This window comes from Cucumis sativus, chromosome 5 (assembly GCF_000004075.3).
Source record: "Cucumis sativus cultivar 9930 chromosome 5, Cucumber_9930_V3, whole genome shotgun sequence".
In the NCBI taxonomy this organism is placed as follows: Eukaryota; Viridiplantae; Streptophyta; class Magnoliopsida; order Cucurbitales; family Cucurbitaceae; genus Cucumis; species Cucumis sativus.
This window is the reverse complement of record NC_026659.2, coordinates 17,979,032-17,994,089: the sequence shown is the minus strand read 5'-3', so window position 1 is coordinate 17,994,089 and position 15,058 is coordinate 17,979,032. Positions and strand designations below refer to the sequence as shown.

The window sequence follows — 15,058 nt, the reverse complement described above, 5'->3', positions numbered from 1 at the left end:
AACCGTCCATCAATTCAACTAAACAAATATTTTTTAAATTAAAAAGAAAAAATCGATTGATTTGAGTTTGGTCGGTTTAAATAGGCTCTTGTTTTGAAAATGAAATGACAATTAGTACCATTTAAAAAATGTAGACATCTTAATTTTAAAAATCGATACAGATAGAGATTTTTGAACCAATTTTTTTTTTTTAAAAATACATTAATAAACTAATAGATAAATATTTTATGTTTTTAACCACATTCATTCATTTTGTTTCGCTACTGTGTTCTTGTGAGGGTGTCAACTTAAATATGTATAGTATAGTTTCGAATACACTCCCTCTCTCACATAAGGATTCGAAATATAAAAAAAATGTAATGGAGTGAAAATGAAGATTAAACGGATTTATTTTGATATGATATAAGGTTTTAAGTGATTTGTCAAATTTGAACATATTTAACATTACATTTAAACCATATATTTGAATTAGAGGAAATATTCACATACAGCAGCTCCAAAATTATATCTAAGACTCCAACATATTATATCTAAATATAGTTTTATATTAATATGCGTTGATAGAAAAGCTGAAGCGGTGGCGCCTACTTTTCAATCTGAAGTGATATACGGCGGCTACACGGCGGCTACAGTCTCACCATTCATAGCAGACACTTTTGCTACGGCGGTCGGAGCTGATGCGACGGCCGTCGATCCTTTCTTCGACGCCGTCAAACATTTTTCCTTAGCCTCGTCTTGATTCATCTGCTGTTGCCGGCACTCTGCACTGCAAAAAGCGCTTTCTCCCCTGATTCCACATGAAAACACCAGAAATCGCATCAATCACTCAAAAGATTCCACCAGAGTATCCATCAAATTAATAGGTTCTTAAAGTGATTTTCACTTACTTGTACATGTAAATATCTCGGCCGGCGAGGAGGCGGCGTTGGCAGAGGCAGCAAGCACGGAGGTAGTGAGATGACCAAGGAAACTCATCGGAATGCCTTCGAATGTTTCTGGGAGAGAGCATGGAGAGAAGACGGTGATCGAAGAGGGAAGAGGTAGGGATATCGAGTTCAGAGACGGCAGCGCCTCCGAGGTCGAAGAGGATCTCCTTCTGGGTAGTGGTTCTCTTGATGGGAAGGCAGTTGGGCGGGGGCATGGTGGGAGAGAGAAAATGGGGTGAGAGAGGTGGGGGAAAGAAGGAAGGGAGGAGAAAGTGGATAAAAAAGAGAAGCAGAGAGTGAGGAGTGAATCTAGACCGTACGCTGTGGCTGATGGTGACGACCAGTTCTAATTTCTAAATATTTGGGGAATACACGTCAACTCCTTTCATTATTTTCTTCCTTTTCCATTTTCTAACAAAAAATAAATATATAAACAATGTAACTTAGTTTTTTTGTTATTGTAATGTTTTAACATGAATTCTTTTTTTTTATTTCTTTCATTAATATCAAACCTAAACTCTATATTCTAAATTTTTAAACCAAAAATTAAGGAAATTTATAAACATTCAACTTAGGATGACTAAATAAAATAATAAATTACAATGTTTACATAATTTTGAGCTATGCATTTTATGAAATCATAATAACATCCTAAGATTTTTTTTAAAAAAAAAGTGTACTTTAGGCATATATCTAGTACGATATATCTCTCGGTCTGTTCACCAAATAGTCTCACGTACTAATCAGAACAACAAGTGATTAAATCATCTGGTCGAATGGAAATTGTAGTCGCGAATCACACTCTCTTTAAGACGTTTCGCTGCTCTGCTTTATTTGTGCAAACAGTTTGATAAATTCATCGTTTGTTTAGTCAAACGAAAACTGCAAGACATAAAACAGGTTAATAGACGATTGATTGGTGGATCACGCTTTCTTTAAGACGTTTCACAGCTCTGCTTTCTTTGTGCAAACAATTTGATAACCTCGTATCTCCAAGATAAAACAGTCTTTGGTCCTTAATCAATTTTGCACCGAAACTAATTGGAATTCACAAACACTCAATAGAACACTATATTGCTCGATATATAGAAAGTGATTTTTTTTTAGAGTAAGAAATTGGGAGATTTCTCTGTGTTTTTTTAGGTGAAGAATGTGACTGTATATATTATTGAAGTGGGGATATAGAGCAACATAGTGGGGATATAGAGCAACATAGTGTCCTATTGAGTGTATACATAGAAGTGGAGAGATAGATTAGTCATTTCTAAGATAAAATAGCCTCAGGTCTTCAATTAGTTTTGCACCGAAACCAATTGGAATTCACAAACACTTAATAGGATACTATGTTGCTCGATACATATAAAGTGATTTTTTTTGGGGGAGAGTAAGAAATTGGGAGATTTTTTTCGAGTTTTTCTAGGTGAAGAATGAGACTGTATATATAGAAGTGGGGAGGAGGAAACCAACTGTCAGAAGGTTAATGACCAATTAATTATATAACAATTTTGGTTTTGGAGAGTCAAAAGTTAAAGAAAACGTTTTAGCAAATATATATATATATATATATATATTGTTTTATTTCTCCTCTCCTTACTCGATCGACAACGATGCATGGAGATATGAATATATCTACATTTGCTTATCTCCTCTCTCCCTCTAAAACTTTGGTGTCTTAAACAGCCCAAATGATCAATAAATATATGAATGTAAGTTTTGAATAAAATAACAATAAATATTTCTTTCTCAATTATTTCACTATTTTCATATAAATGTAATTTGTTGAAGTTAGTCATGAATACCAAATAGTTGCAACAACTATTTGAAGTCATACATGATTCATATAACTATTTTTATAATGAATAAAATTGTAACAATAACGACTAATATGTATATATTTAAAAGAAAAAAAAGAAAAAAAAAGTAAACTATAGAATTAAGATGGCACCAAAACAAAGAAATATAAAAAAGAATTGCAAGTGGGAAAAAAGACTAAAAATGTGTTTATTATATTGATTCATTTTGGGGCCTATTTGTATTTGATTTGGTCATCCATCCAAAATTATGGAGAGAGAACAATTGGATGCTTGTATGCACTTTCGGGTCTCCAACGCCAGCGGTCACTTTTAATGGATCTGATTGGGCCACGTGGAATGTCTTGTACATGTCAACACACACAAATAGACAAAACCTTCATAATCATTCATTGCTTTTTCTCAAAGGTAACACCTTCTTTAAACTATAAATATACCATAAATGACCTCATTTTTCAATTAATGTTTCCCTTTACTCTCTCCCGTTAAATTTACGTGTAGGGTTTAATAAATTTTATTATTATTATTATTATTATTATTATTATTTTATTTTAAATTCCACGTCTTCTACACATAGTTTGTTAGGTTGAGTTCTAATATTCTACAACTTAACATTGTTAACATTTTAACTTTAGGTATTAGGTTAAGAAAATTATGATATTAAAACATACCTCCATTTGTCAATATAATTGTAAATTTGGAAGATTCCACCTTCATTTTAAATAAGGATTAGTCATATTTATTTTTTTTTATATCTTTTATAAATATGTGAGATGTAACGGGATGGGTGGGCGAAATTTTTCTTCTAAAATGATTTGGCTTGTCTCGAGTCGATTTTGTATGTACATATCCCACTCGACCCTTTTCGATTAGGTTGGATTGCAAGTTTTATTTTCATGATTACATAATAAAACTCTAACATTATTCTATAAAACAATAAATGTTAAAGATCTTTGAACTACATGATTTTAACAAATTAAATTTACTTATAGAATCACATACCTTGACCTCTTTTAGCCAAAGTAAGTTTCTTGATGGAAAAGAGTGAACTACTTGAATGAGGCAGTGAGATGACCATTGTGATGGATGGTGTCTAAGGTTCTATTGATCTCTTTAATTTACACACCGTATGTTTCTTTCCTTTAACCATAAAACCTTTTGGTTTATCCATGAACACTTCTTCATCTAAATTTTCATTTAGAAGGACAATTTTCACATCCATTTGATGAAAACTTTAAATCATAATGAGCTACTAAAACCATAAAAATTCTTAATGAGTCTCTTTGTAGTTAATGTCATCTTTTCGAGTATAACCCTTAGCAAAAAGTCTAGCCTTGTGTCGTTCGATATTGCCATTTGAGTCACGTTTGGTCTTAAAGACACATTTACACTCAATTCTTTTACTTTCTTTAGGCAATCCTACAAGGTCCTAGACTTCATTATCATTAATTGATTTTGATTCTTTTTTCATAACATCTAACCATTTGGCAGAATTATCTTCTTTAACGACGTATGAAAACAAAACTGGATTATTATTACTTAAGTCAAATTCTGGCTCATGCAAATAAACCACGTAGTCATCAAAAAATAGTTGATCTTCTTTGTCTTATAGGTACTCTTAACTCTATTTCTTATGGTCTCTCAGTTACAGGTTCATTTGTTATAACATCGTTATGTGGTGTTTGACCATTAAATTGTTCTTCATTTAATTGTTAACATAGTCAACAACTACATGAACAACAACATGAGAAGAAGTTATAGATGAAGAAATTTCCACCCTAACTTCTTAAAATTCCACTTTAATTACGTGGTTCCAAGCTTCCACTAATTATGACATTCTCAATACACGCCTTACATTTCCAGTTTCAACTATTTTCATATGGTGATTTTAGAACAATAAAATCAATACCCTTTTGATTTTTTTGGATAACCGATGAAGAAACCACTACTTGTTATTGAATCCACTTTCTTTTCATGTGGATTATAAATTCTTACTTTCCCAAACATGTAGGCGCCTTAAACTAGGTTTCCTTCTTGTCCACAATTCGAAAGGTGTCTTTGGAACTAACTTACTAGGAACTCTGTTTAATACATATTGAGCAGTTCTTAATGTATACATCCGCAGGTAAAGACGAATTAATTAACATGCTTCTAACTATATTCATTAATGTACAATTACGCCTTTCTACAGCACAAATTGTGATATATGTTCCTAGCATTGTGTATTGAGCACATATACCATGACTTTCTAGGAATTTAGCAAATGAGTCAAAACAATGCGCTTTCTCATCATATTTTCCATAAATTTTAATAGAATTCTTAGCATTTTTAGTATTGTAATGTGGACTTGATATTGTTTGCTACAATCATTCACATAAACATTAGGACTCAATCTATTTGATCTTTCCTAAGCTTTATAGAATGATGTATCCTCATCCCTGCTAGCAAAAGTAAGTGCAATAGGTTTCTCACTTAAGAATGCCAAATAAAGATTCAAAACGCCAAGATGGAATCAGATTTATTCACACCAATCAAAGAATTTGAGTCTATTAAACTTGATTATAGCCGTAGCATGCAAATGAAGAGAAACGAAGGCATATGTTACAACTACAAAATAAATATGCTTATACATTATTGCTTGGAGAAATAAACTTAAAGATACAACATGGATTCAGACAATAGTAAGTTATCATTAACTTATACATTGAAGTTATTCTTTGGAAGGCACAACAATGTACAATATTTATAAACAATAGATGCTAGATTTAATTTCACATAATTGATAATTTAAATGCTCAAATTAGATACATTAGTTATTACTACAAGAAACAAGGGAATGGCTGACGCACAAACACGTCGGTGAAGGACGAAGAAGACATCAACAAAGGCATTATCGCGCGCACTTTGAGACGTCGACAACAACTTCGAGAAAACATTGGTCGACGTTGGGCAAGGGCCACATCGGCGAACCCTAAACGCTAACGCATGACTTACTGACCGAAGAAGAACGTCGTTAAAAAGCTAACGTCGACGTGAGTGACGCACGTCAGGTAGCTAACACTGACATCGCATTAGCAAAAACCTTTCCCCAACTCATGGCCAAGACATCGGGGAAGGTGCCCTATGCCGATGAAGCGTGTGCGTCGACAAAACCTTAATTTTATTTTTTAAAATTATTTATTTTATTATTTTGTTGTTGTTATTGTTAAATATTGTTCTAGGTTTCTCGTTTGGCAAGAAACATAATGTGCAATATGTTATAAAACTTAAGAAATTACATTATAATAAATCAAATACAATATATACATGTTCAAAACGCACAAATAATATGTTCAAAATGTTTAAAAACAATTACATTAAAGTAAAAGAAAAACCTACATCTATCTTATAGATATTCAATAGTTGCGAACGCCACATAAAAAATACAAAACCTACAAATGAAATAAAAATATAGTTAGAATATCACAGACGTAGAATCAAATAAATTAAATGTTGAAAAGTACGTACCCCAAGTGTTCACAAGCCTCTATGTTGTCGACTTATATCATCGATCATCTTCCTCATCTGTTCCATTTACCGTGCATAGTTTTCTTCCATTCTTTGAATTGTTTCATCCTTTTGTCTATCAGGTCTACTATTTGTCGATCAAGGTTTGCCACTAGTCGATCCCGCTCCTCATTTCTTAGGTCTTTATTCTTTAATCATGCAGTTATCATTTTCAAGGCTATCCCTAAGTTGACTAACCCCCGTAATGTGTGCATGGTGGTCGTAAGGGGAGGAAGAAGTTGAGGAAGCAGAACTGATATTCCTGAACTTGGGTTTGGGCCCCCAATCAAGACCTTTTGAGTAGCAATAATAATTGGACAAGGATTTGAGGATGACTAATCCAAGTTAAATAGTAGTATAAATACTGAATTTGGGTCATTAAGTAAGGAAGATTTTAGGAAAATTTTGAAGTGTTTAAGTGTTGCTATTTTGGTTTTGCGAGAAGGCTATGCGAGAAAGAAGAAGAATAAGAGATTTTCGGTTGTAAGGCTAAGTATTTGTGAATGCTTTCTTTCAAAGTGATCTTTTCTTTTAAAGTATTTATATGATTTCAAGCTTGTTTTATAACGTTTAAAGTTTAATTTGATGATTGCAATTTAAATGATTATGAAATGGTTTTCAAACCATTAGTTGCTTCCTTGAATGAGCTAACTGTTATGTGCACATAAAGTTAAAGACATCCATGTAGAAAAGGCCTGCATGGTGGAGTGAAGCCAACAAATGTAGAAAAAGAATGCGTTATGTTAGGAGACTTGAACAACAAGGACGAATCTGTATGTTCTCAGATGTTGTTGATATAGTAGTCTAAATGTGAGGTAATGAGACCAAACGTAGAGAACGATTCGGGATCCTTGACGAAAGGAATGACTGTGACTAATGTGAGTTTATGCGAGATGATGCTTTATGCGAAATGTAAATTGATATGATTTCATGGTAAAAATGATTATATGCCACTACTACAAAAACAGGCTCTCTTGACGTTTTTAAATTGTCAAGAGACGACTCTCTTGACGGTTTTAAAAACGTCGTTGAAGCCAGCGTCAAGAAAGGCAAAGTTCTTGACGGTTGATTAAACGTCAAGAATAGTGAACGTTGATGTTTTATAAACGTCAAATATACTTATGTTCATGACGTTTTAGAACCGTCAAGACTGGTATTGTTTATGACATTTTAAAACCGTCAAGGATGAACTAATTTATGACATTTTAAACCCGTCAAGAATTTTAATATTCATGACATTTTAAAACTGTCAAGAATGTAATTGTTCTTGACATTTGTCAACCGTCAAAAATGCAATTGTTCATGATAGTTTAAAACCATCAAGCTTGCAATTGTTCATGACATTTTAAAACCGTCAAACATTTTTTAATTTTTTTAAAAAAAGAATTTGTAATTGAATTATGCTGTAATGGAAAGATGATTGTCCTGTAATTGTCCAGCAACAGTTTCATAGATATTTGATATTTATCAAATATAGTTTCAAATCTAAAAAATATATAAGTAAAACCATTCACCATATATATTCAATTCCAAGACTTTACATATACATAATGAAATAGGCTTTACATTAGATTTCATATGACATTACATTGGCATGAATCCAAATCAACTTACAAAGTCACAAAACATGCTAGCTATAACAATAATCAAAAGTATATACGAATGAACCCCCCCCCCCCCCCCCTCCCCTCCTCCTCCTCCTCCTCCTCCTCCTCCTCCTCATATGAACAATTCAAAAGAATTATAAAGTTTCTATACATAAAATTTAAGGTCATAAAGAAACGGCACAACAAAAAATTTCCTACTTCAGAATCACAAAATATTGGTCATAGTCATATGTAAGAACCCAAAAAGTCAGCTAACTCAACTCGCACCTCGTCTAGTTCTGCCTGTGAGTATGATCTTCGTGTATCAATCTATATATAAACATGCAAAATAAATTAAATGAATTAACTGACTATACAAATAAACCAATTAACTCACAAAACCAATAGTTTGATATATAACATACCGCATCGGATATGACAATGCTTCCCCTAGTCACAATTTCTCTCAAATACCTCATGACGTAGTATCCACACTCAGTACTCCCGACTTGTAGTGGACACTATATAAAAGCAACAAATTTGAATAACAAAGTAATCCTAATTGCTAGTAGTCTACAAAAATATAATGACTTTAAAAGTTGATACTTGCCTTTACTGTTCGCCATAACATTTGTTTTCTACTTTTTTTTAATGTTCTTTTGTGGCTGAAACATCGCTATTGCTCTGTTTTGACAAGATAAGATTGAACAAATAGTTTAAATATTGTGTACATGCATATAAGAATCAACACTAAATGAAATACTAGATTAACTTACGTGTCAGTGACGTATCTTATAGTTGACTTCGATGTTGTCCTTAGTGAGTCGAGGTAAAATACTGTATCATCATACGCATTTATGGCCAGCAGTGCCCAATGACCCCTAATTATACAAAATATTAGTACTAGTTTTTTGCAATGCAAGTAATAAAATAACTTGACTTACCCAGGATTAAAAGGAGCAAGAACTATTTCGTTAATCTTTGAGACCATCAATCTACTGCATAAGTTTCGAACTCGAGATTCTTGCGAGTGTCCGGCAGAGGTGAGGGATGGATCTACAAAGACGTACTGTATATTTTCCTTCGAACCAAGAACAGATGAATACAAGTACCTACAAAATATTATAAACTTGTAAACGAGATACATAAATTTAGATCTAAAGAAATGAAATTGACTTACGTCATATAGGCCACCAATGTAAATGTTTTGACCTCATTCATGTTACAAAGATCAATGATGTCCTCTCGGAGAACAGAAGTCTTTCGACTAACACCAAAAATCCCAACAGGTAGTGGAATAGTGATACTAGAATCTTTCTCCATTATCTTCTCAGCGTATCTGAGAATCAACTTCATTCCCATTGGCAAAACTGACGTCGATTCACAGACAACCTCTCTTTCCTTAGGCATTTTTATTAAGGCTCTCTCCTAATTCAAGAAAAACATTCACTTTCAATACGATTCTCCTAATTCAAGAATTTGAGTTTATTAGAGGATCGATTGCATACCTTAAAGATGTCCAACTCTACTTTGTCGTCATTTACATTTATCTCCTCCACCTCTTTCCCTTCGATTGTATCCATCAACTTACTCTTCCCTTTGATTATTTTCATCGAGTCACTCTCTTCTAAGATATTTGGCTTCGAACAGCTACCATGTCCAGATAATGGTCTAGACAAGTTTGAGTGGATATGTGCTTCTAATTCGCTTACACACCTTCGAAGTTCTTCATTCTCAAGTATAATCTCATCCTCACGTTTAGATGTCTTTTTTACAGAATGAAAGTAATTGGTAGGAGTAACATACCCACCGACCCCACGAACACGACCGTGATGCTCTTTTGTACCCAATGCTTGGGTTAACACATCGTTAGAAGAGTGTCCTTTTTGAGACGATGAAGACGTATTCATTGAAATCTCATCCTAAAACAAAAACCAATCTACGTTATAGAAATGTGTAAACAAAACCAATCTAGTTCAAATGTTCAATATACAAAAAGTCTTACAATTTTATGAACAACTTGTTGAACGTCGTCGTTCTCATACTCCCCTTTTTTGTTAACTCGAGCCTTCTTCTACATGATGGCTCGATCCAACTCTTGTTGATTTGAACCTTTCTTTTTCTACATTTCAATTCCATAATAAGATTAGAACAACCTTTGATAAAGTTTGATAAACTTATAATAAATTAGTTCTTACCATTTCCTCGATAAGATTGGCATAACCCTTCCTCGAAATCCTATGGTTATACTTGTTCTTAGATCGTTTATCTTGTTGCAGAAGTCTTTTTTCCTATTTTTCAAAAATATGGTTAGTGAGAAAGTAACACACAATCTAAACCTTACAAATATATTTGTTATTGAGAAAGTAACATATCTGAAAAGTTTCACACAATCTAGACCTTACAAATTCTGCCCAATGATGTTGATCAATGAATGAATACTTTTCTGGTGGAACTTGTAGGAGTTGTGGTTCATCCTTATGTGGCATAATATATTTTGTTGTTAGCCAACACTTAAACTGACGAAACGAAATGCCAGCAGTTTGGATAATATTTTTCCTAGATCTTGGATCAATGACGAATGCGGCCTAAATATTTAAAAGTGATTAATAAAGTATACATCATGAACATTATCAATATAAGCACATTAAAATTATATATATGCCTCAACCGTACTGAATATTTTATCTTTCAGCTCTACCGGCACACTTTTCCAAGATGAATATGTGATCGGGACATGATAATGTGTCGCAGATCCTATGAAAGACTTCAACTTTGCTCCATTCTCACCAATGGGTACTCCGTCTTCATTGTACATCACCACCTTCTTCTCTCCCAAACTTCTAATGCGAGTGACATCGAACATAATAGTTGGTCCTCGTGGTCTACATATCTGCTTTGGGGTTTCATTTTCAACACCAGCTTCTTCATCACTAAAGTTATCCATGTGATGTATGAATCAAAGGCTGCCAATCAAAATGAAGAAACAATTAGCATAGTATACAAGTTTTTTAAAAAAAAAAACTGATCAATTAATTGAGATGAATGAGCATAATAAACGAATGATACTATTAGTTTGAGAACAGTAAAACTAAACCTTATAATATTATGTAGGTATCCATGTGCCTTCACAATCTGCTCGTACGTATGTTAAGATGTTGTCATCCAAGTCATTATTTAAGTCAACATCTGGCATACCATTGGGTATTCCTTCACACTGTAGTATTGTATCACCAAGTTCATCGTTGTTATATCTATCTTCAAAGTCTCTTTGTGGTGGAGTAAGCACAACTGACCATCTAACATCGCTTGGATCCTCAACATAAAAAACTTGTTTTGCTTGACTTGCTAGTATGAAGGAGTCTGACTTGTGTCCTACTCTATTCAAATCAACTAAAACATAGCCAAGTTCATCAATCCGAACACCGCCATTGTTTTGAACCCAATCACATTTAAACACAGGAACATTAAACGTATTATAATTCAGTTCCCATATCTCTTGTATGACTCCATAAAATGACATATCTCCGATGACCGGATTTTTATCTTTAGAACTAGACACTTGCATTGTTTTTGCAACTAAGCTAACTCCACTGTTTTGTACACTTCGTTCTTTATCACAAGATTGTGTGTGATAGCGACATCCATTGATTGCATAACCACTATATCTAATAACAAAAGGATGAGGGCCATGAGCAATCCATCGTAAGTTATCTGAAACTCCAGCATTTCCAACTTCAAGCTCAGTTGATACCTAACATGATAATTCTTATTTAAAATTGGACACATAACATGTGTAACTAAATTACTATGTTCAGCACTATACCTCTTCCCGTAGCCAATGTATAAAAGTTCGATTATGTTCCTCTTGAAGCCATTTTTGATTTCTAGACTTATTCCGATATTGTAGTTGCAAAGCCTTCATATGTTTTCTTTGTAGTCATCAATTCAAACATTGTAATATAGTTAGATTAAGTATATAAAAGTGAATAAAACAATCAAGAAAGCAAGAAAATACTTACTCTGTATATGGTTGGACATCGACTGTATTTTCCAAAACATATTGATGAGCTTGATGTAGAAGTTCTTGTTGAGGTTTGAAAGGAACTCCCATGGACAATGGTCTACCAATGTTTGAAGTATCTAAATGGTCTTGTGACTTGCGAGTCCCAAGTCCAATGGGATCTACTCCAGATAAGAAATCAGTACAAAATTCAACAGCTTCTTCTATTAAATAACTTTCAGCAATACAACCTTCTGGACGATATCTATTCCTCACAGAGTTTTTAATGACCTTCATGAATCTTTCAAAGGGATACATCCATCGAAGATATATAGAGGCCACAAAGTTTGACTTCTCTAACTATGTGTACTGTGAGATGAATCATGATTGTGAAGAATGAAGGGGGAAAATACTTTTCAAACAAACACAATGTTACCACAATATCTTCTTCCAACTTGTCTAGTTGTTGTACGTCTAATACCTTGTTGCATACAGAATTGAAAAAGACGCACAACCTAGTTATAGCATAACGAACATGTTTCGGTAGCACTGATCTTATCGCAATGGGAAACAACTGTTGTATGAGCACATGACAATCATGAGATTTTAAACTATTAAGTTTTAAATCTGTCATTGACACAAGGTTTCTAATATTGGAAGAGTAACCTTCAGGAACCTTTATTTCAGACAAAGTCTTCAAAACACATCGTTTTTCATCCTTTGTAAGAGTATAACACGCGGGCGGAATGAATATTTTCTTTTCACTACTGATAGGGGCAAGCTCTGGTCGAAGTTTTAGATCAACTAAATCGCGTCTAGCATTCAATCCATCCTTACTTTTCCCAGGAATATCAAGAAGTGTACCTAAGATATTCATGCAAACATTTTTTTCAATGTGCATCACATCTAAACAATGTCTAACATGAAGATCCTTCCAGTATGGCAACTCAAAAAAAGAAGATAATCTATTCCAACAAATTTTGTCACTTCTGTTCATCAGCCGTTTCTTATGGTTCTTCTTCCCTCTAGAAAATTCTCGATCTTTCAATTTTAAATACACATCCTCCCCAGAAAGTGGCTCTGGAATTGTATCAAGTTCTTTTTTACCATTGAATGACTTCTTTTGTCGTCGATACGGATGATTTCGTGCCAAAAATCTACGATGTCCAAGGTATGCCATTTTCTTCCCATACTTTAACCTTATAGAATTTGTATTATCTCCACAAATTGGGCATGCTTTATACCCTTTCACACAACATCCACTAAGGTTACCATATGCAGGAAAATCATTGATTGTCCACAACAAAACTGACCTTAAGTTGAATGGTTCTTCTCGATAAGCATCATAACATTCAACACCACTTTTCCATAAAAGTTTTAAATCTTCAATTAGTGGTGCTAAGTATATGTCTATGTCATCCCCTGGTTGTTTTGGTCCTGAAATTAGCATTGATAGCATCATGTACTTTCTTTTCATACACAACCATGGTGGAAGATTGTAAATAACCATCACTACCGGCCAACAACTGTATTTAGAACTCATGTCACCATGAGGATTTACTCCATCGACTGACAATGCTAAACGAAGATTTCTGGGTTCAGAACCGAAGTCTGGCCATTTCATGTCTACTAACTTCCATGCTGGAGAGTCTGCTGGATGTCGTAACTTACCATCATTAATTCTTTCAGTAGAATGCCAAGTCAAGTTTTCAGCACATTCAATGCTTCTTAATAGCCTTTTAAATCGTGGAATGATTGGAAAGTACCATATCACTTTAGAGGGAATTTGCTTTTTCCTTTCATTTGTATCCTTGACGTTTTTCCACCTTGATTGATCACATTCAAGACATTCAATTGCATTAGCAAATTCTTTTCTATAGAGACAACAATTGCAATAGCCTTTTAAATCGGGCATGCATGAATCTTTTCGTATTCCATTCCTAATGCACCTAATGTTTTCTTTGCTTCATACAATGAATTCGGGAGCTCATTGGTAGTAGGCAGAATTTCCTTCAAAGTTTCAAGTAATTCTGAAAAACTAGTATCACTCCATCCATACCTAACTTTTAAATTATACAATTTGACTAGAGTAGACAACTTTGTGTACTTTTTGCATCCTTCGTACAATGGTTTTTCAGCATCAATAAGCAACTTCTCAAATCCAGTTGGGTCTTTTGAATACTCCTCATGAGCAACTTCAATCATTTCTTTTACACTTCCAACATCCCGATCTTCACATGTATGGTTGTCAAACTTTGAAGATTCATCATAGAAGGATGAGTTAGGAAGTTCTTCCCCATGCCAAAACCAAATTTTATAACTTTCATCAATACCATTAACATGCAAGTGATCTCTAACACCCTTTCTACTATGTTTTTCACAATTCCCACATTTCAAACAAGGACAACGAATATAGGAGCTAGTTGTATTAGAAAATCCAAATTTGATGAAGTTTTCCACACCCAACTCATAATCTTTAGACAATCTACTCTTGTGCATCCAAGATTTATCCATCATTGTAAATCTAATGAGAAATAAAGTTATTGTCACTATTGATAATTAAAGTGGAAGGACAAACTTAAAAACACCTAATCTTCAACAAACTACAACAATTGATCACTGTCAAACAATTGGAAACGCAAAATAATGTCAAACTCATACAAAGAATGACTCAGAAAATCAGAAAATCAGAAAAGTACAAGTACAAGTTTCATGCTTGGAGTAATTAACACAACAGGTCCAAATGTCGTTTCTAATGTGGTATCATTTTCAAAGATAAAGACTGATCCTATTAGCTCAGAAGATAGGCAGGGAGGTTCCTCTCCATAAATTGAAGGCTCAAACTTGCATTATAAATAAACAGTTATTAAACCAACTAAGCCGGGATGGTTCCATCAGGATTTCCTCCAGTACCATTAATTGAATATTAGAGCAATTTGCATTATAAATAAACAGTTACTAAACCAATATTCGTTAACATCTAAAGAATGTACACAAGGGTAACGCACCGGACTTCAATTTCCTTCAACAGGTAAGATAGAAAAACAAGTGATAATCAAATTGAAAGCAAAAGAAACACAGAAGAAAGAAGTAATTGGTTCTACAAAAAAACAAGTGATAATTTTCATTACAAGTAAGTAAAATTGAAAAGAAGAAGAAAGAAGTAGATTAGGAAATATGTTAGAG

The 15,058-nt window shown here is 33.6% G+C and overlaps 2 protein-coding genes and 1 long non-coding RNA gene across 3 annotated transcripts; all 3 read right to left on the bottom strand.

Annotated features, from left to right (window-relative positions):
- Positions 1-362: 362 nt before the first annotated feature.
- Positions 363-1,210, bottom strand: LOC101217585 (FCS-Like Zinc finger 6). The gene is made up of 2 exons (XM_004140270.3): positions 888-1,210; positions 363-787 (listed from the first exon to the last, which is right to left on the bottom strand). Exons 1-2 carry the CDS (start codon positions 1,139-1,141, stop codon positions 616-618), a joined length of 426 nt encoding a protein of 141 aa, XP_004140318.1. The 5' UTR covers positions 1,142-1,210; the 3' UTR covers positions 363-615.
- A 9,474-nt stretch (positions 1,211-10,684) lies between these two features.
- LOC116403996 lies at positions 10,685-11,153 on the bottom strand. Its single transcript, XR_004216935.1, has 2 exons — positions 10,967-11,153; positions 10,685-10,835 (listed from the first exon to the last, which is right to left on the bottom strand). It is a non-coding gene; the product is annotated as an uncharacterized LOC116403996 (long non-coding RNA).
- A 295-nt stretch (positions 11,154-11,448) lies between these two features.
- On the bottom strand, positions 11,449-14,386 carry LOC116403926. The gene is made up of 4 exons (XM_031885871.1): positions 13,845-14,386; positions 12,286-13,746; positions 11,892-12,173; positions 11,449-11,623 (listed from the first exon to the last, which is right to left on the bottom strand). Exons 1-4 carry the CDS (start codon positions 14,384-14,386, stop codon positions 11,449-11,451), a joined length of 2,460 nt encoding a protein of 819 aa, XP_031741731.1.
- Between the last annotated feature and the right edge of the window lie 672 nt (positions 14,387-15,058).